The following is a 22,379-nucleotide window of genomic DNA, read 5'->3' as shown; positions in this document are numbered from 1 at the left end:
TAATGGAAGAGCTCATGTCCAGTTTTTCAAATTATTTTTTGCCATCTCATTGTCATTGTACAAATCTCCTTTGCTCATATACCTATCGTAGTTTGATTTTGTTCATTTCAGTACTTCAATCAGGCTTTTGAAACACCAAAACATTAGGCTTCTGTCTTCCAAATTTATGTAATTATGTTTTGATTTTATTGTCTTGTTAGAAAGTGCTAGTAGAATAGATGTTTCGACTTTCATGACGTCGGTGCTTGCGGAGCATCGTAGACCAGTTGAATCTTGACGTAAACCGTGGCGCCAGCATAAACCCCAGTTTTTCAACCAATACTCACACTATATATACCTATGCATCATGCATCTGTGTGTTAGTATATACTAGAAAGAAAGTTGCCAGTTGATAATCGAAGGTAGACGATGAGAGGGAACTTAGGTACTGAATATGGCTGTTGAAGCAGTGGGGATACCGCAAGTGAATCTAGGAAACCAGGGACTTCAGGTATGATAAATTCCTACCAAGGATCTCAATCTGAATCTGCTCGACTTTTGGTGATTCCGTTTAAACGTACTAAGACAATAACCAAACACGAGACATTATGGTAAGGTAAATCAAACCTTTGAAGAAATGTTAAAGAAATGTTTTGTCAAGGCACTTTTGGGTCTCATTCATTTTTACAGACTGTGCAACCTGTTTCTTTTCTCAGGTCTCGAAATTGGGTTATGGCTGTACGGGGCTCACTGGAATCTACAATTCTCCAGTCTCTGAAGAAGATGGCATTGCATTACTTAAGCACCCCTTTAGCAAAGGAATCACTTTCTTTGATACATCAGATGTTTATGGGGCTGACCACGCAAACGAAATACTAGTGGGAAAGGTAAATTGTATATAACGCAGCAAAATCGTTACCGATAATGGTAGACTATGCCGAAATTGTTTGTTTGAACAAGTCCTGAAGATCTAAAATGCTAAACTTGTGTTTCCTCTGCATTGGGACGATGTGCCATTGCCGTTATGCTCATCTCAGATCTTTTTGAAGGGTTGGCATATGTCGAAGACATACTCCATATACTATGCTCGTTTCCGGAACTCAAATCAAACTGAGAACTAGACAGTGATAGTACAAATTCATAGCAATACCCTTTTAGCATCAGATCATTCTTGGATCAGAAAGAAAATATGGATCGATGCAATGTACCAAAAGGATTAGAAAATACAATAAAGTGTATAGAATTTGATTGGACAAAAATTTCTATTTGCCATCAGTATAGAGCAGCAAACTATACTCGCCATTTTTGACGTTGTTCAGCAGCTCCTGGTCGGGGCGGGGTAGCCGACTGTCCCATAACTACCATAACTCTTTTTCCGCATTTTCTGGACAACCATCTTTTTATTATAGCTGTTTATAATCTGCCTTTTGCCAATTGGGTGTTCATCCATTTCATTTCAAGATCCTTAATCTTTCAGGCATTAAAGCAGTTGCCACGAGAAAAGATCCAATTAGCAACAAAATTTGGAGTCGTGAGATTTGACCCTGCTGGGTTGGTTGTTAAGGGTACAGCTGAATATGTGCGTTCCTGTTGTGAGGCTAGCTTGAAGCGGCTTGGTGTGGACTACATCGATCTCTACTATGTACACCGGATTGACACATCAGTACCTATTGAGGAAACTGTAAGTATCTTGTTTATTATTCGATCCGTTAGTACGCCCTGTAGACATAAATTTTGAACTGTAGAATTTACCCACACTTCGAAATCTATATCTCAAATATCCACTGTTCAAGCGAACAGTGTTGATTTTATAAAAAATTGTTGGGAAGTCCACTATAGCATATTTATAACCCACTAAATCCACTTATAAATTTCATAACCCCTCTAGTCCATTAATTAGGTTTTGGTGAGGCCTTAAGTCCAATTCAATTAAAAAAGAAATTAGTTCAGGACCAAAATACCCTTACCTTTAAAAACTGTTAATCTGATATATCTCACTCCTATAAAATCTCTCATATCCCACTCCTATAAAATCTCCCATATTCACGTTGTTCCCATATCCAGGGAAACAGAGTCCAAACGAGAGAGAGAGAGAGAGAGAGAGAGAGAGAGAGAGAGAGAGAGAGAGAGAGAGAGAGAAGATTATCCTTTCCATTCAAATCCCATATTTTTAGCCCATTATCCGTTCTACGTTTGAAATCTCAGCAGTTACGTTGGAATAGAGCGACAAAAGATTCTCCTTTTCTGATACACTGTATATAACGTTATATACTCGTTCATCAGTTCACATTTAACATGAAATACTTACATTTTACGTTATATACTCATTCATCAGCTCGCATTTAACGTTTTATACTCATTCACTCATGACAGAAGACCACATATAACGATATTAAGGATGCAAACTTAAAATGATTTTGGTTGTTTAGGTTTAACCTTATATAATGTCAATATAACGTCATTGTACATATATAACGTTATATAAGGTTAATTATATACTTTATTGAATTAGTCCACGCAGAGGCCTCAATAGAGCGACAGAAGATTCTCCTTTTCTGATACACTGTATATAACATTATATACTTGTAGGGAGGTATTTCCGAGCAGGTACATTTAGTCACCGAACACGTGATGTTTGGGAGCACGTGGTTAAATACGATTGGACTTATCGCCGGGCAGTATTGAGAACAGCGATATGAACCAATGATATGGGAAGTCCTTGGTCCATGCAGTCTGTTCGGCTAAATAAAGGCCAATGACATGACAAGTCACTGGTGTAAACTATCTGTTCGGCAGATAGGAGATATTCTGATTACGTTTGGACCAAGTTACATGTGAAGTCCTTGGTCCAGGTAGTCTGTTCGGCAACGAGGTCGCCGAACAAGGAAAGAACTCCAATCAATTGTTGGAGCATGGGGAACATTCTGGAAGAATCCAGAAACAATGGCATTCCGTTAAGGAATAAGATCCCAGGAATATAGGATCTGGGAAAGATACCCAATGAGAATGGGATGTCCGGCCAGTAAAGGAAAAAGAATACTAAAAGGACTCCTTTCTATTAAACTGATAAAGGAAACGAGAATCCTTGATATCCTAGGTTTCCTATACGAGTTGGGAATCCTATGACAATAGGGATGCTTGGGCACCAAGCATCCGAATGTCTATATAAACAGAGTAAGCCTAGAGGTAAAAGGTACGCAATACTTTGCATTCTTGCTTTCCTACTGATAATTAGGGTTTGATTGCTAATACGTGATACTAACTTTGGCATCAGATGGCCTTTGCCAACGAGAGGCAGAGGTGCGCTCACCCCCTGTCTATTTTGCAGATTAGGGTTCCGACGACGAATTAGGGTTCCGGTGAAGAGGCATGAGAAAGCCATTGCTATCCAGTTGATCAGAAAGCATCAATTGTTTTCATTCCCCTACAATTGGCGCCGTCTGTGGGAAACGAATCAACTTTTCTGAAAAAGTAATCATGACGGAAGAAAATCCAGTCACTCCGTTTAGTCCAAAGAACCAGTTGGGTGGGGGAAAGGATAAATCCCCACCAGGCGCTCCGAGAAAGCCCACTGGAAGACATGACAGAGATAACTCCAAAGAAAAAGGAGACAAAACAGCTACTGGCTCCACGAGAAGGAGTAGGTCTCATCGAAGAGAGGAGTCAATTACTCGTTCTAAGAGTATACACAATGATGATGATGTCCTTGATAAAAAGAGAAGAGAAATCGAGGAGTATGCTCGTTTAATTAGAAAACAAGAGTACGAGATACGGGAGCTGCAGAGGGTACGAGAGCACCCAGAAGATTCTGGACTCTCTCGAAGGAATTCCCAGAGAGACGGACGGGCTCTGGTGGTTCATAAGCAGACTCATTCACGCAAAAGAGGGAGCAGAAGTCCTGTTATAGGGCGTCATGAGGCTTCTCCATGAAAAAGGGGAAGAAGAAGTAGAAGCCGAACACCCGAGAGAAGGGATTCTTCACGAAAAAGGAGGAGCAGAGACCGAAGTTCTACTCCCGAGGAAGAGGAAACAAGAAAACATCATCGAGATAGGTACGAGAGACCTGATGCTGATTGGGTCAAGGCTTCGGCCCACAAGTCAAAAGAGCAAGAGGATGGGACAGTGACTGCACGAGAAGCAGCACGCAAGGCCCTGAGTAATATTGCAGCCTCCCCCTTTACAAAGAGGCTACAAGAAGCGAGGTTGCCGAACAGAGTGAAGCACGGTGCGTTCGTACTTTACGAGACAAATACGGATCCCGTGGCTCACATACAACATTATCAACAGGCCATGTTTATGCATAAAGGGGATGATTCCATCTTATGCAAGATGTTCCCCTCCAGTCTTGGAAAGGTAGCTTTATCTTGGTTTCACAAACTGGCCCCACTATCCATACGAGGATGGATGCAGTTGGCCGAGGAATTCACTACTCGGTTCTTGACGAGCAGAAAAGCCCCAAAAACCTTTGAAAGCCTTTCCACCATGAAACAGGAGGAAAACGAACAGATTAGGGACTATGCGAAGAAGTATTGGGAAACTTTCAACGAGATTGAAAGCTGCAATGAGGAGTATGCAATTGCCACCTTCAAGACTGGATTGCCTGTTCGGGGAGAGTTACGACGATCGTTGAATAAACATCCGGTAGCCACGCTGGCTAAACTGATGGAACGGATAGAGCAACACGCCAGGATGGAGGATGACATACTCCGTGAGGATGGCAGGACTATTGCCGAACAGCCGAAGGCACCTGCCAAAAAAGTGGATAAGCCGGAGCCCAAGACTTACAAAGAGAGAAGGGACTATGGGCAGGCTAAAAAAGAGCCGTACAAAGATAAGCAAGCTCCTAACCCTAAATCCTTCTTTTCTATCACTACAGTTTGGAAGGAGCCAATTTACAGGATTCTTTATCGAATAAAGAATCAGCCGTATTTTAAATGGCCACCAAGTCTAGGCGGAGACAAAGATGCAAAACGTGCTACGAATCAGCACTGCAGTTATCATAAAGATTGGGGCCATATGACCGAGGATTGTGAGATGTATAAGAGGCACCTTGATGATTTGGTCTCTCGGGGCTATCTAAAGGAGTTTATCCAGGAGGATCCAAAGGAAAAAGGGAAAGCTATGGAGCTGGGTTACGAACAAAACCCTAAAGGCGTGATCCATATGATACATGGGTTGGCTACACCTTATACAAGGAATGAGGTGAGGCTGTTGCAAAGGCAAGTTAAGCACGATCAGCATGTGATGCGTTTGGGAAATAAAAGAGGACGAGAGAATGATGTGTGCCACGAGAGCATAGCATTCACCGATGATGACTTGGGGGAAGTCCAAATACCCCACAACGATGCATTGATCGTAACCCTACGAGTTGGGGAATATGACATCGAGAGAATTCTAGTAGACTCGGGGAGTTGTACAGAGGTATTGTACTATGATGCATTCAAGAAGCTGGGGCTGGCCCAAACAGACTTAGAACAGTCTACAACACCTCTCATTGGGTTCGGTGCAGGAGCAGTCTGGCCCCTTGGAAAGGTAACGTTACCTGTTCGGGCTGGATCAGTGGTGTTGAGAACAGACTTTTTAGTGGTCGATGTCCCTTCTTCCTATAACGCAATTATAGGGAGGACATGGTTGCACAAGATGAGAGCAGTCTCCTTATTTATCACCAGATGGTGAAATTTCCAGGATCAAATGGGATTGAAGTCCTTAAAGGCAACCAAAAAGTGGCACAGCAATGTTTGATTTCCATCATCAAAACAGCCCTAAAGGTCCACCATGTTCATACATTAGAAGTACCAGATCAACCAACCATCGAGGATGTTGGAAGAAGCCCGGCTGAAAAAGTGGTTAAAGGCCTGGAGAAGATTCAGATCAACGAGACTGATCCTGAAAAATATTTTTTAATTGGGGAATCACTACCAGCAGACGAAAAGGCTGAGTCGATAAGATTTCTAAAGGAGTATATTGATGTTTTTGCATGGGTGCCAGAGGAAATGCCCAGGGTGGATGCAGATGTGATCTGTCACCATTTAAACATTGACCCTCAGCACAAGCCAATCATTCAGAAAAAACGAAGAGCAGCCGTGCAGCATGTAGATGCAGTGATTGAGGAGGTCGATCGTTTACTGGAGGCCAAAGCAATACGTGAAGTCTATTACCCAGAGTGGTTATCCAACACTGTTGTGGTAAAGAAGAAGAATGGCAAGTGGCATGTCTGTGTGGACTTCACAGACCTAAACAAAGCGTGCCCTAAGGATAGTTTTCCTTTGCCCAGGATTGACCAATTGGTTGATGCAACCTCTGGTTACGAGCGAATGAGTTTTCTCGATGCATATCGAGGATATCATTAGATTGCTATGTTTGAACCTGATCAAGAGAAAACTTCGTTCATCACACCACGAGGGTTATACTGCTACAGTGTCATGCCGTTTGGGCTGAAGAATGCTGGGGCTACATACCAAAGACTTGCAACCATTATGTTCAAGAAGCTCATTGGGAAAACTTTGGAAGTTTACATAGATGATATGGTGGTAAAGAGTCAAGAAAAAGGAGGGCATATTACTGATTTAAAAGAAGTGTTCGAAATCCTAAGGAAGTATAAACTAAAACTCAACGCCTCGAAGTGTGCGTTTGGAGTTGGTTCAAGAAAGTTCTTGGGCCATTTGGTAACCATAAGAGGGATAGAGGCAAATCCCGATCAGATTGATGCCTTGCAGAGACCACAGAGTCCCAAAACTACCAAGGAAGTCCAGAGGCTGACTGGAATGGCAGCGGCACTTAACAGATTCATCAGCAGGTCAAGTGACAAGTGCAGACCCTTTTTTCAGCTATTAAAAAAGAGGGAGGGATTTGAATGGGGAGCAGAATGTGAGCAAGCTTTCCAGGACCTGAAGAAGTACCTGGCCGAACCCCCACTGTTGTCAACTCCACAGCTAGGTGAGTCTTTAATTCTGTACTTAGCTGTTTCCGAGCATGCAGTAAGTGCAGTCCTGTTGAGGGATTTGGGGATTAAACAAATCCCTATTTATTATGTTAGCAAGACATTGTTGGATGCAGAAACGAGATATCTGTCTTTAGAAAAACTTGTCCTGGCACTTAGAACAGCCACAAGGAAATTGCCACACTACTTCCAAAGCCATAAGGTTGTGGTTTATACTGAGTTTCCATTAAAATCGTTGCTACGAAAGGCAGACTTTTCGGGAAGGATCTCGACATGGTCCGTAGAGTTAAGCCAGTACGATCTCGAATATCAGCCACGCACAGCAATCAAAAGCCAAGTGTTGGCAGATTTTATGGCAGAATTTTCACCAACTGTGGCTCCCCTACCTCCTACGAGAAAGGAACAGGTGACTGAGACATCATCCATGAAGGATCAACCTTTAGCCGAACAGGATCCCACGGAGTGGAAGCTATTCGTTGACGGATCAGCATGTAATACTGGATCTGGAATTGGGGTAGTCCTGTTTCCTCCTCGAGGAATTCTGATTGAACTATCTGTTCGGCTTGGATTTAGTGCAACGAATAATGTAGCTAAATATGAGGCACTCCTGGCTGGATTGAGGAGTGCAAAAACCCTTAAGGCAGAACGGGTTAGGGTGTATTGTGATTCCCAGCTTGTGGTGAATTAGCTGTCAGGCGAATATGAAACTCGAAATGAAAAGATGGTGGCCTATGTACATGCAGCCAAGGACTTGCTTGATACCTTCGAGAGGGTTTATATTGAACAGATAAGTTCTGGACAGAATGCTCATGCAGATTTGTTAGCTTGGTTGGCTGCGGCTGTACCTACTGAGTTCAAAAGGAAGGTAGCGGTCGAATATTTGAATGAGCCGAGCATTGGGAGGAGTGTAGACTTGGTCTTGGACGTGAACCAAGGACCAAGTTGGATAGACCCAATCATGGAGTTCTTACGAGACGAGATACTCCCATCTGACAAAAAGGAGGCCCACAAAATAAGGGTCAAATCTGCTAGGTTTTGGCTGTCCCCAGAGGGTAAGTTGTACAGAAAATCCTTTACAGGCCCATATTTACTATGTGTACATCCTGAGATGGTACAAAAGTTCCTTCATGAAATCCACGAAGGAACATGTGGGAGCCATGCTGGAGGCAGATCTATTACCCACTGAGCAATTACTCAAGGTTACTGGTGGCCACACATGCAAGAAGATGCAAAGGTGTATGTGAAGATTTGTGAGAAGTGTCAAAAATTCTCACCTATGATTCGAACACCCGCCGAGGATCTGGTGCCTTTGACAAGTCCCTGGCCTTTTGCTCAATGGGGGATGGATATCGTGGGTCCATTGCACAAAGCAACTGGGAATCGAAAATTCCTGCTTGTGACAACTGACTATTTTACAAAGTGGATTGAGGCAGAACCACTGACCAAAATCACTGAACCTATGATAGAAAGGTTCGTGTGGAAAAGCATCATCACTCGCTTTGGGGTCCCTTATTCATTGATCACAGACAATGGATCCCAATTTCAGAAGAAATTCAAGGCTTTTTGTACCCAGTATGGTATAAGAAATTATTATTCCACCCCAGCCTACCCTCAGAGTAATGGGCAAGTAGAGGCGTCTAATAAAACTATCCTCGATGGAATCAAGAAAAGACTGGACAAGGCTAAGGGAAAGTGGCCTGACGAGTTACCATTAGTGCTGTGGGCTCACCGAACAACGCCTAGGAGGTCTACGGGAGAGACCCCCTATTCATTGGCCTATGGAACAGAGGCTGTCATACCTCTGGAAGTGGGTCTGCGGACCAACAGGACCGTTTTGGTTGAAAGTGGAGGCAATGACAGGACCCTTCAAATCGAGCTTGATCTCGCCGAGGAGAGGAGAGAAAAGGCCTTGGTACATCTTGCTTCTTACCAAGAATAGCTGATGAAAAGCTACAACAAGCATGTTCATCCTCGAGAATTTGGTGTTGGGGACCTCGTGCTACGAAAAGTGCTCGGCAATACCAAAGTGGCCAACGAAGGCAAGTTGGGGGCCAACTGGGAAGGCCCGTATAGAGTAACTGAGATTGTAGGCATAGGAGCCTATAGATTGGCAGATTTGGATGGTGATCCAATCCCAAGGCCTTGGAATGTTCATAATCTACGAAAGTTCTTTGTTTAGAAGTATTAAAATCTGTCTTAGATTTGCACTATGTGATTGTGTGGGAATTGCGAATATAATTCCCTTGTTCTAATTTTGATTATTTTTGTTGCAAGGGGTACGAATAACGCCCTCTTGAGTTTTGCAAATTATGAATCAAATCATTTTTTAGTATACATACTGTGTTCTTGGTATTTGTTTAAAAAATACGAACTACGAGATTAGTTTCCCTCATTCATATTAGGGAGCAGGGTATATATTTACGAACATGAAACTTAAACTTGTATGCCTTGTTTAAGTATGTATGCCTTGTTTAAGTACGTGAAACTTAAACGCAAGTATGATCCTTTAAGTACGTGAAACTTAAACGTATACATGTATGAAAACACTTGTATGAAATTTACAGTACAAGACACTTGTAAAAGTTTATTTGTGTGGTGTTTAAGTACGTGAAACTTAAACGTGTACGTATGCCTTGTTTAAAGTACGTATGCCTTGTTTAAGTACGTGAAACTTAAACGCAAGTATGATCCTTTAAGTACGTGAAACTTAAACGAATACATGTATGAGAACACTTGTATGAAATTTATAGTACGAGACACTTGTAAAAGTTTATTTGTGTGGCTTAAAGCATAACGAAATTATGTTAAGCCACACTAATTCAAGTACGTGAAACTTAAAAATAGTTAAGTACGTGAAACTTATAAATATCTGTTCTTAAGTATGTGAAACTTAAAGAACACCTATATAGTTATATGAATCATACAAGTAAAAAATACAAGTATGAAATAAACTTGAACACAGTACGAGAAACTGAGAAACAAATGTTTTTAAGTACGTGAAACTTAGATTCAGTACAAAGAAAACATGTTTGTAAGATCTGTTAAAAGTACGAAATACTTATGCAAACAAACAGTACGAGATACTTAAAATTGAACTAAAAGCCGAACAGATCATATAGTTGTGCCACGGAGGGCCGAATACCTGTATAAATGTAAAATATTGCCATACTACGAGCAAGTACTGGTACCACGCAGGGTTAAAGTACCATGGTCACGCAGGACCAGCCATATTGTTTCAAAAATAAAACTACTTGTTTACCTATCAATCTAGATTCTGAATTTCTGGTTGAACGTCAGTTCCAGCCGAATTGCCAACAGTAGTTGCAGTCTCTTCTGGGACGACAATTTCAGTGGTTACTTCCAGAACAGATGATTGCTCAACATCATTTTGTGATTCTACCTGTATCTCTTCATTAACGTCTGCAAAGTCGTCAATCTGTTGATCAACATCATCAGTTGGAGCTGTAACTTGGCGGCTTGGTAGATCGTTCTCAACCCATAGGGGAGATTCCTCTGCAACTCCTACCTTTGTAAGGCATGCCTCCCAGCAAGCAGCCCAGATTTCATCTTGGATGATCGGCATCTGCTCTACATAGCTAGCCGTTGTAGCATCGAAGCCTTTTTGATAACAATCTTCAAAGGCAGCCTTTTTGGTTTGCTCTATCTCAACCAAAGCATGGTTGAGGCTGTCTTCAGCAGTGCCAAGCTTGTCTTTTGCTTCTTCGAAGTCAGCTTTAGCTTTATCTCTCTCTCTAATTTGGTAATGGTACGGAGCAGTCTTGTGTTGTTGTTCAATAGCGAGATCCTTTCGTTATCTGCATCCTGGAACTTCTGGCCCAGTGTGACCATTTTTTGAATGAACTGGCAAAAACACCGAGTGGTAAGTCACAGGTGTAGCAATATATGATATGTGGTATACGAAATATACATAAAGACTTATATGAAAAGATTAAGTCACATTACCTTGATACCACTGACGAGTCCAGTGGAGACAAGCCGATCAGGTGCAGCCTCAGACTCCTTCTGCATGTCTACAGGAAGCAGTAGACCTTGGGCAAGGGCGAGTGCTGTTTCCGAAGAGCTGGCACTGTCCCCAATGTGAACAGGCCGATCACCCCTAATGAGATTGGGGGTCCAGCTTTCAAGAAGCACTGGAGTACTCGAAGAAGGGGGTTGTTGGACTAAAGTAGTGGTTTGGGTAAGGGCGTCTCCAGTTTCTTCGCTCCTAGGACGTTTGTCCCGATGAGCATCGGTAGCCTCAACGGGACTATCTTGTTCCCGAGGAGAATATGACGATCTTGCAGATCCCCCCCTATTGCGACATGAACGTGGGGGAGGGGCGCCAGTTGATGCTACCCTATTGGTAGCACCACGTCCCCGTGAGGAGACAGTGAGTAAAGAACTGAGGTTAATGGGTTGGCGCGTCATCGTACCTGGGGTTGGAGGTGATCAAGAGTATCCGGATGAAGACGACTGACTGGTAATTTGGAGAGGAACGGGTTGTTGTTTGGCAATGACTTGCCTACGATCAGATCTTCTGAGTACCACACGTGTTTGAGGTACACCGTCAGGAATAGCAATTTCGCCTGACTGACCGGCAAGAGTGACACCAGCTTGTAGCCTTGAATTGGGTGGTTAGGGAGCAGTGGATGTAGACGCAGCACTAGTGCTGGGGTGGGCAAGTCTTCTGTCGATGACCCCTCTGTACGAAGGATCGTACCCCAAGAGCACGTCGGCGTTCCGGCCCCGACCAGCTGTAGAAGTACTAGGCTCGCCTTTATATTTAAGGATTTTGTTGATGTCCTCTGTTCGGACGTAGCTAGGCTCTCGTCTAGGACATTTGTTGACGTTTTCAGCTGCAAGATCGGAGTTATGAAACCAAAATTAGACACATAGAAAGCTACGAGAAAGCAGTAAACGAACAAATTGCAAAAATCAAATAAAATAAGGACCATACGTGGGTATCCCCATATATGGGGGCAGTGGAAACCCACCACCTGACCATCCTCTCCTAGAGGCTCAAAGGCTCCAGTGACGTAAAGGAAATCGATCTCATGATCCCCAGCGGAGTCTGGCAGGTTTAGCACGAGACGCTTGTCGGCCCTTCTAACTTTGAAATAATAAGTGTTATATTCAGGGTTTAGTACAATATTGTACCACCACTGAATATCCCAGATTCCTAACTGGGTCCCCAGAATCCTATTCAAAGCTATTACACCCATTATCAGCCTAAAGACGTTTGTAGATACTTGCATGGGGGTGAGACGATACCAGTTTAGGATCTGGCGGAGTAATGGGTGAAGGGGAAATCAGACTCCGCCTTCGACGATGGCCACAATGGGGATACACATTCGATCCCATGAACCTCCGTCTCTATCTGCGCCTAGGGGGGCGAGTTCAAGACCAACGTTCTCTGGAACGTTATATTCCATCCTAAATGCCGCCATGGCAGTAGGGGTTTCACATAATTTCCTAAATTTACTAGGTCTCAAGGGATTCTCACTATCATCCGCCATGGGTATACTCAGGAAAGAAGAAAAATTGGAAATGGGTACGAACTAAAACCCTAGAAATAACCCACAAATCTGAGAAATGAGATCTCAGATGGAAACCTAAGTAGAAGAAATGAAGTAAGAATGAAGATCTTACAAAGAATACGGTGACGATTCCCTGGAATGCAATCAAGTTTGCAGATGACGGCAATGGCAGAGAGCTTAGAGAGAGAAAGAGTTTGAAGTTTTGGGTGAGAAAATCTAAAATAAGCCCTTTCTGGGGTTTAGGTAACAGGGACGGAGACGAAACGTCTCGTCTCACACCGTTACTTGAAAAGTAACGGGATAAAGGGATTCAATTAACGACGAATTAACGTTGTTTAGACAAAACGTCAGTTCATATTAAATGTAGAATGTACGAAATGCGCCACGTGGAGTTGTAACCTCGAGATGGAATAATGGCAGAAGGTACCAAAAGGCATCAATGAGATATTGAAATTATGACTGCACGGGATCAGAAGAATTTGGTCTAACTAAAATTTTGTTTCGAAGCATCATATATTGCCCCCGAACAGTGGTAAATAGATGAAGCTGGGGAGCAATTGTAGGGAGGTATTCCCGAGCAGGTACATTTAGTCACCGAACACGTGATGTTTGGGAGCACGTGGTTAAATACGACTGGACTTATCGCCGGGCAGTATTGAGAATAGCGATATGGACCATTGATATGGGAAATCCTTGGTCCATGCAGTCTGTTCGGCTAAATAAAGGCCAATGACATGACAAGTCACTTGTGTAAACTATCTGTTCGGCAGATAGGAGATATTCTGATTACGTTTGGACCAAGTTACATGTGAAGTCCTTGGTCCAGGTAGTCTGTTCGGCAACGAGGTCGCCAAACAAGGAAAGAACTCCAATCAATTGTTGGAGCATGGGGAACATTCTGGAAGAATCCAGAAACAATGGTATTCCGTTAAGGAATAAGATCCCAGGAATATAGGATCTGGGAAAGATACCCAATGAGAATGGGATGTCCGGCCAGTAAAGGAAAAAGAATCCTAAAAGGACTCATTTCTATTAAACTGATAAAGAAAGCGAGAATCCTTGATATCCTAGGTTTCCTATACGAGTTGGGAATCCTATGGCAATAGGGATGCTTGGGCACCAAGCATCCGAATGTCTATATAAACAGAGTAAGCCTAGAGGTAAAAGGTATGCAATACTTTGCATTCTTGCTTTCCTACTGATAATTAGGGTTTGATTGCTAGTACGTGATACTAACTTTGGCATCGGAGGGCCTTTGCCAACGAGAGGCAGAGGTGCGCTCACCCCCCGTCTATTTTGCAGATTAGGGTTCCGACGACGAATTAGGGTTCCGGACTCCCCAACTTGCCTGAAAGAAAAGTTGGAATAAATCCGTCAGCTGACAAGCTCAGTAAATAGCAAGTATGTATAATAAATAAAGTTAAAAGCAGGGATTAAAATAATTTACCATTAAATCATATTTTGGCATACGAGGTGTCGAGTAGAATAATAAATTAATCAATAAAGGATTTAAACAATGATCATTCTTAGTGGTGATCACAACAATAACTCCACCAACAATTGGGAACCACAATCAAACAGTACCATGGCCAAAATAAATTTCATCAAAATTGGATCCAATATTGAACTTAGAGTCACCAGGGTTCGCAACCTGTGGTACTTTCCCCTCAGATGATCCGGCGAAAGAAAGCCGTTGAGCATTAGGGTCACCGGCCTAACACTGTCTTTTCCCCAATGGCCAGGGTCATCAACACGAGAAGGAATAATTTCCCTAGACTTCCGAAATAAATGTTCCCATTAATATCCATCAAGTTCTCACCAAAAAAGAATATTAACAATTGATATCAGAAAATTCATCGCATGCCAATTTATAGAACAACTTATAAACAGTTTTGAGTCTCTGAATAACATTCATATAATTTCTGAAAGAAATACTTTTAATGGACACAGAGAACTTTTGAAAATACGTAACATACTTAACTACTCACTTGGGTCCAAAGGTAATCTAACCGAACAACACAAAATGAAGTTAACCTGAAAAAAAGAATATTACGAAATAATTAACCAATATGGATACTGCTTTGGCCATGTACTAACTAGGAAATAATGTATCAATGAACTACCCAATCCCCAATCTAGATAACTAATTCAGTACCAAATCAAAACTATAAAACCCAAACTTTAATTTTCAATTCCAACAATATGCCTCCCATGCAGCCACCTATTTCCCTTCCAAAAATCAATTTGTCCACACACCACATGTACGTATAACACACAATCAAGACCCAAGGCCATTTGGTTCCATTCCCCACTATGAATAACCAAATTCATAGCCCCACACTTGGCCATTATTTCCCACGCCACACAACGCCTTGCACAACACTCGATCGATACACAATCTCACCCATTTTACACAAACCATGACAGCACATGCACGCCACCACCCAACTCACAACGCACGATCACCGAGCCTCGATCATACTCCCTCTCGTTCTCTCTCCCAACACACTCACAACCACAAATAAAATCCAATATATAAATTCTATACCAGTGCTCAATTCATGAACCCGATGTTTTCTTAAAAGAGGAGACAAAGAGAGACAAAGAACAAAATTACCTAAAGTGAACCCAGCGGAAATCTCCTCCAACTGCAGCAGCTCTCTCAAAAAGTTATCTCAATCTCTTATCACAAACGTTTTCTCCAAATAAAAACCCTACACGGTAAAAATAACTCCTAACTTTGTAAAATTACCCACTAACTCACAATACCCCTAAATTATAGCTAATTAGTTAATTAACGTATAAATCCAACTGATATATACTAACTAATGAAATTAATAATTATACATGCACCCTTGAACTAATAATAACACACATAGTAATCATATTGCGTAGAAAAGAAAATTGCTAATTAGGACCCACACCATAAAACTCCCAATTAATAAATGGCCAAAATAATTAATAAGATAAATAAAATTTCAAGGCCGTAACAAACCCTATGATAGAAAAGTGCACTAAAAAACCCTATGAAAGTCCCTAAACCTAAACCCTAAGACTTTATTAAAGCACCTAAACTTAAACCCTAAGGTACCATAAACCCTAGGGTATCCTAAACCCTAAAATCCTAGGATACCCTAAAATTCTATGGTATCCTAAAATCCTAAGGTTTTAGGGTACCCTAAAACCCTAGGGTGTCCTAGGGTAACACTTCCATTAATGGTAAATGTATTTTGTAAAAAGTAGACCTAGTGGTAATTAAGTATTTCATCTTACCTTAATGGAAATTAAGATGTGATTTTCTTTACGTAGTGGTAATAATATCTTGTGACGTCCTGACAACACATCCGACCGGGAATCACATCACCAGATTGAGTGGGAATCTGATTTCTCCCTTACCCCATAGGAATCTTAGATTCCTGGCTCAATCAATAAAAAAAAAGGAAATATTGACTTTGATAAATTTCCAAAATAATTGATTCGTGCATAAGATTACTGAATTAATTCAAACACTGGAATGAAATTATTTCAGTTATTGTATTCTTCTGAATTTCATTCCTAATAATTACATTCCTATTCCTACTCAATAAAATTCCTAAGAATTACATTCCTATTCATACTTAAGATTTCGGTCATCCAAACTGAGCCTAAGTGTTTCTCAAACTAGGGACGACGTTAATAGATCTACTTGACTTGCTTTAAAGGGAAAAAAAAAAAAAGCTTGATTGGTGTGATAATTATTTGCTGTTGTTTATTTGCAAATAAAGCAAGGACGTTACAAAAGATCTAAAATAACCTAAAAGCTATTTGTGCATATATCTTACTAAAAAACGACTTGCACATGCATTTCCCATACAGATTTTAAAAACTTCAATCTTCATTGTATGGGCCCCATTATGTATATAATCTCACGATTAAATTCCTTACATCGTAGGTGGAAATTCCACATTTTCCACCACCCATTCTGGTCTCACCGTGTGTTTATTGTAGTAATTTAAACCGTTCATCTTGTAAGGCCCACAAATTAATATAACTGTGCAAAAACAAAAAAGGAGTGTGGATGGTTAAAAGGAAGCGGAAAAAAAGAGTGCTTGATCCAACACCCTACACACATCGAATGCCGTTGTTTCTCGCGTAGGGCCCCTCGGTTTTTTTTTTAGAATTATTGGACGGTTCGGATCGGCTGTCCGGTGGCCGGAGACGGCCCGGCGAGGCCGTCGGTACGATTTCGGTGGGAAATCCGTCGGTACGGATAGCAGCACTCAAAAAGAAGTGTGAAAATCATTTTCTCTTAGGCTGCGTTCTTGTAAACTTATAAGTCCAAAACTCAAGACAAATTGAAAAAGTATAAAAATATGGTTCAATGTTAAAAAAATTTAAATAAGACGACACTTTAAATAAATAACACAGTTATTTGATTTTTTTTCATATTTAGTGAACTTTTTATTGCTTACGGTCATAATTTTGTACTCCATCCGTCCGAATTTAATAGTATTTTTTGAGAGTTCGTGCCACTTTTCAATCAATTATATCTTGTAATTTATAATGTTTTATGTGATTTTGAAAACATTGTATTATAGAACTAATCGAGATCTATCAAATAAGATACATATTCAATATGAAATTCACTACGAATTCAAAGATATAACTCAATTTTTAACCGGTTAGAATAGAACTAAAAACAATTAAATCCGGACGAATGAAGTACTTTTTAAACTCCTCTCGTCGAGACAAATGACTAATCCAAAAAATATCATTCAGACAAATAAAACACACAAAACACAGAAATGTGCATTGATTTTGACACTTTTCTTTAAGAGCGGTGTTATCAATTTGAAAAGTGCCAAAATCACCTCCCTAAAGAAAATAATTGCTGTTAAGTTTAGAAGAACGAGGCAATGCACTTTCATGACGTCAGTGCTTGCGGAGCATTGTAGACTGGTAGTTGAAAACGTGTAGTAATCCGTGGCGTCAGCATAAACCACTCGCCAAAAAAACTCCTGTTGCGTAACTTGCGTTTATATGCTACTCGTAAATACGGAGTAAAGTTGCAGGCATTTTGACAATCGGAGGTAGGAGAGAGAGATAGAGAGAGAGAGAGAGAGAAAGAAGATGGCTGCTGAAGTCGAGATCCCGAAAGTGAATCTGGGAGCCCAGGGACTTCAGGTAACGTACCAGTTTTTATTTTCCTTTATAAAACCCTGGTTCAGCGCATTTCGACTAATCAATTCCACCGTCGAGTTGAACCCATTTAAAGTCTAACGGTGACCAATTTAAGTTCAAAGCAAAGTTTTGTATGGATTGACTCTAAAGGAAATGATAGAAATTGAAAGGTTTCAAATATAAGATTCCAAAGTATTTGGCCAACCCAATTGGGGTAGGTAAAAGTTTTATCTTAAAACCAGTAGAATTTTGCGCCGTTTGGCACGGAGAAATTTTAAGCCCCAAAAGTTGACGCGGACGCACGTCCCACATCGACTAAGTACGCGAAAGAAATGATGTATTTAATAACCGAAAACAGAGAAAAAGAGTACGACCTTACTTGAACAGGATCTGTTCTATAGGCTCGTACATCTGTATCCTTGATTGCTAAGGAGATAGGACCCCAAGTCTGGTGGATGAAACACAGCCTCATGATCAGAGCGTGATTAACAATTCTGGTGCCGGAAGGCTCTCAGAGCAGTAGAGGATCGTTCTCCACCACCGTTCAGGTGGCTGGAGATGGTCATGCGGCTTTCTGACAGACCCTATCTTTTTGCCCTGCTGTTCCGGCGCGATAGGCATTTTATGATTTTAGTGGAGTTTTTCGGGGCAATTTAAAAATTTGCTGGTGCGGTGTTTGGGCAAGTTTGTAACTTTTATGGGCTTAAATTCGACATATAATTTGTACCTTAAAAAGATAGTTACAAATTTAACAAAAGTGAGTGAGGTCAATTGACCCCGCTTGCCCTTACCTCCCTCCGGCCATCAAAATTCAGAATTTAAAGATGGGTGCAGTTTATGGGCGATTTTTAGAAAATGGTTTACAGACTGTGCAATGTGTTTTTGTATTCTCAGGTCTCAAAATTGGGTTATGGCTGTATGGGGCTCACCGGAATCTACAATTCTCCAGTCCCTGAAGAAGATGGCATCGCCATCCTTAAGCATGCCTTTAGCAAAGGAATCACTTTCTTTGATACATCAGATATTTACGGGGCTGACCACGCAAACGAAAAACTAGTGGGGAAGGTAGTTGCATTTATATGATAGTTGATACCTATGCATTTGGCCTGGTTGCGAAATCTTGCTTATAGCTTTTTTGGACACTTAATGCACTCTATTTGGTGAGCAAAATAAAGAATTGAACTCAGTATGGTTAAGGGAATATGGTAGACTATGTTGAAATCGTGCTTTTGAAGTATTCTCCCGAAAGGCTGAAATGCTAAGCATGTGTTGTTCTGTGCATTGAGACGATGAACCGTTGCCGTTACACTAATCTCTGATCTTTTTGAAGGGTTTATACTATGCTCATTTCTGGAACTCAGCCAAACTGAGAACTGGACAGTGATAGTACAAATTCATAGCAATAACACTTTTAGCATCACATCCTCATTTTTTTGATCAAAGAGAAATTATTGATTGATGCAATGTAGTAAAAGGATTAGAAATTCAATCAAGTCTATAGAATGTGATTAGACTTAATTTTCTATTTGCTATCAGTTTAGGGAAGCTAATTGTACTCACAATTTTTGACATAGAACAGCAGCTACCGGTTAGGGCGGGGTAGCCGACTGTCCCTTAACTGCCATAACACTTCTTTCTGCATTTTCTGGACAACTATCTTTTTGTTATAGCGATTTTTAATTTGCTTTTTGCCAGTTGGGTATATGACATTCATCTCATTTCGAGATCCTTAATCTTGCAGGCATTGAAGCAGTTACCACGAGAAAAGATCCAGTTAGCGACAAAATTTGGAGTCGTGAAAATTGACCAGACCGGGATGGTTGTGAAGGGCACAGCTGAATATGTGCGTTCCTGTTGTGAGGCTAGCTTGAAGCGCCTTGACGTGGACTACATCGATCTCTACTATGTACACCGGATTGATAAATCAGTACCGATTGAGGAAACTGTAAGCATCTTGTTTATTATTCCATGTATTATTGCACCCCCAAGTGGTTTGGAACTTTGTAAGTTTAAAATGTGCTACCTTCAGTTTTGAATTAAAAGACACGACTCTTTGTAATAAGGTGTTTATAGTCCCATATATACAAGGCCTCTCTAGTACGTTTCTATACATTATGGGCCATCCGAGATTCAGACTTGGCACCCACCCCTCATGCAACGTGAGACACTCTTGAGATCTGTGGGTTGTATCTTGGAGTCGTATTCAACCATCAAAACCAACACGAAGGGAGAAAAACTTAATTTTAGGACAGGGAATGACATGCCTCTCATCGATCTCTCATGCAATTTTTGTAACTCTTAACTATCTCATATCTTCAGTTATCTGCTTTCATATTTTAATGATTTGTGACACTTATAATAGTTTAGTACTTTGTGATAATTGTGCGATAAATCCCAACAATAAGTGCCATAGGCCTCTTTCTCTTCTCAACAAGACGCCAGACCGTGTCAACCTTTTTAGTTCTTCGTTCTATCTTCTAAGAAATAAAGACGTTTTCCTTCAGCTAAGCGGTCCTTGAATTTATTACTGATTTCCTTCTTAACGGACAGATGGGGGAACTTAAGAAATTAGTGGAGGAGGGTAAAATAAGATACATTGGATTATCAGAAGCGAGCCCAAATACAATAAGGAGGGCGCACGCTGTTCATCCTATCACTTCTGTACAAATGGAGTACTCCCTTTTGACACGCGACATCGAGGAGGAAATAATCCCAATTTGCAGGTATTTCAAATTGTGCCTAAATTTCTGGAGAAAATTCATCTGAATTTAAAGACATTATCTTCAACAAATTGGAGATATGAGTTTTAATTTTGTTCTCCATGACTCCATCGTAGTTTGCAATTTCTTCTTCCTTGGAACTTGCATTTAATGTTTTATCCGTTTACTTATGCAGTTACACTGGGATACTGCATCCCATTTTTTTGTTCACTTCAATTGACTTCGTTTTTTTTAATCTTTCTAAACATGCTTCCTTGCTTATCAGGGAACTTGGAATTGGGATAGTTCCGTATTCCCCCACTGGTCGTGGTTTTTTTGGTGGCAAGGCTGTTGTAGGGAGTCTCCCTGCAAATAGCTCCTTGGTATGGAACTACGTCCATCAACTCTTATTTTTTGGTTCAGCTTCATTAGGGGTCTATGAAAAGCTTCATCGGGACCTAAATTCATTCGGAAATTACCTCTGTTTGGTTAGTCCAATGAATTAGATGAATGAACAACTAACGTGTTTTCTTTCTATCAGCAATCACATCCTAGGTTTACCGGGCAGAATTTAGAGAACAACAAGATCTTCTATATTCGTATAGAAGAGTTGGCTAAAAAGCATGGCTGCAGCCCTGTTCAACTCGCTCTTGCATGGGTTCTTCAAGGGGATGATATGGTTCCTATTCCTGGTGAGTGCCAAATTTCGAGTTGTTGGCTTTAAAGTATAATATATGAAAAGCTGTCAAAACTGCTTGAAGCGAAAATGAAACCTAGAACATACCTCAGAAGTCAGAGCTTTACCTTGCATCAGAGCTCTTGACCTTTTTGGAGTCCCTACAGTAGACAATAAATCGGTGCTATCATGCATGATACCATTCTTCTTCTGTTCTTCCAAGCTCCAACAGCCAACTAGCATGCCCCTTAATATCTGGCGTTGGAAGTTTTGGCTTCGAATTTGATTTTTTTTTTTTTTTTGATCAAATAGCCTACCGGCTACCAGCCCAATATGAACTTGAATGAAGTACTTGTAAACATGAAAAAATACTTAATCCCAAGTTACTAGTAGTAGTCTACGTAGTTAATAATATCAAGACTAATACCTCTTTCCATCAATGTGGGATATCATAGTATTCCTATTTCTCTGCGTGACGAAGCTGAATCTGAGCTTTTATCTTTTATCAAGCTCTTGACCTTTTCGGAGGCACTACGGAAGTCAAGGAATACTGTACTATCATTTTTTATGGTGTTAGTTCAAGATATAGTATGAAAATAACAAAGAAAACAAAATGTAGCATAGCTTTTTTTTGTAGGGACCTGAAAATGTACTCTTCAAGTGTTCTCTACACCTTTTCACATCTTTTTTTTTTCCTTCACTGGTTTAGTATTTGACCTCTCCTTGTACATATGTAGGAACAACAAAGATTAAAAACCTTGACGAGAATATTGGTGCTCTGGGAGTGAAGCTGACTAAAGATGATGCACAACAGATTTCCGATGCAGTGCCGATACTTGAGGTGGCAGGGCCGAGAACATATGAAAGTTTCCTCCATGTCTCGTATCATTTTGCAGACACTCCGTTGCCAAAGGATGTGAAGTGATCTCTGCTTTGTGTGTTAGCTGCCTGATCAACTCAGTGTGTTTCCTTTTCTCAGAAGTACTAAAATAAAATATCTGTAAACTCCAAATAAGATTTCTGATGCGATTCATGCGAATGCATATTTTCTCTAAAGATTTGGACATAGTGAAATGAAAAACGTCGACTCCGACTCCCGTGGTTAAAAATGCGATGAACAACTCTTAGAAGGTGCTACTTACCTGTAGCTGCTCTGGTTAAGAGAGAGTAAGAGGAACCATGAAGTTTTTAGTACTGTAAACTAGTTTGTTTCCATTCCGTATTCAGTTCATACAGGGATTATTTGCTTTGTAAAAGGCCCTTCTGGACACATTGATGCGAACTCTACAACAAAATGTGGCTCCCAAACTTAATGTGTGATGGAAAAATGACCTAGAGCTTCGCGTGACAGTGCTCTATAATAACTGAATAAGCACTCCAACGTACCA

At 40.9% G+C, this 22,379-nt stretch overlaps 1 protein-coding gene and 1 non-coding gene across 4 annotated transcripts; both read left to right on the top strand.

The window, feature by feature from the left end:
- Positions 1-206: 206 nt before the first annotated feature.
- LOC131325273 (perakine reductase-like) lies at positions 207-22,100 on the top strand. 3 transcript variants are annotated; one of them, XM_058357434.1, is made up of 7 exons: positions 207-490; positions 696-866; positions 1,457-1,660; positions 20,167-20,339; positions 20,602-20,698; positions 20,857-21,007; positions 21,729-22,100. In XM_058357434.1, exons 1-7 carry the CDS (start codon positions 434-436, stop codon positions 21,914-21,916), a joined length of 1,041 nt encoding a protein of 346 aa, XP_058213417.1. In that variant the 5' UTR covers positions 207-433; the 3' UTR covers positions 21,917-22,100. The 3 variants fall into 3 exon arrangements, with proteins under 3 accessions (XP_058213417.1, XP_058213416.1, XP_058213419.1); XM_058357433.1 differs by lacking the exons at positions 696-866; positions 1,457-1,660 and adding exons at positions 18,511-18,681; positions 19,358-19,561 and having other exon boundaries at positions 292-490; XM_058357436.1 differs by lacking the exons at positions 207-490; positions 696-866; positions 1,457-1,660 and adding exons at positions 17,400-17,619; positions 18,511-18,681; positions 19,358-19,561.
- Positions 17,986-18,200, top strand: LOC131328191 (small nucleolar RNA U3). Its single transcript, XR_009200464.1, has one exon. It is a non-coding gene; the product is annotated as a small nucleolar RNA U3 (small nucleolar RNA).
- Positions 22,101-22,379: the final 279 nt, after the last annotated feature.

Source organism: Rhododendron vialii, chromosome 5a (assembly GCF_030253575.1).
Source record: "Rhododendron vialii isolate Sample 1 chromosome 5a, ASM3025357v1".
Lineage (NCBI taxonomy): Eukaryota > Viridiplantae > Streptophyta > Magnoliopsida > Ericales > Ericaceae > Rhododendron > Rhododendron vialii.
This window is presented reverse-complemented; position numbering and strand designations above follow the sequence as displayed.

Excerpts from the sequence above, each read along its gene's own strand:
- LOC131325273 (XM_058357434.1), top strand. The coding sequence starts at position 434 with ATGGCTGTTGAAGCAGTGGGGATACCGCAAGTGAATCTAGGAAACCAG. Across the intron at positions 1,661-20,166 it reads CAGTACCTATTGAGGAAACT|ATGGGGGAACTTAAGAAATT; the intron begins GTAAGTATCTTG and ends CTTAACGGACAG. Across the intron at positions 21,008-21,728 it reads TGATATGGTTCCTATTCCTG|GAACAACAAAGATTAAAAAC; the intron begins GTGAGTGCCAAA and ends GTACATATGTAG.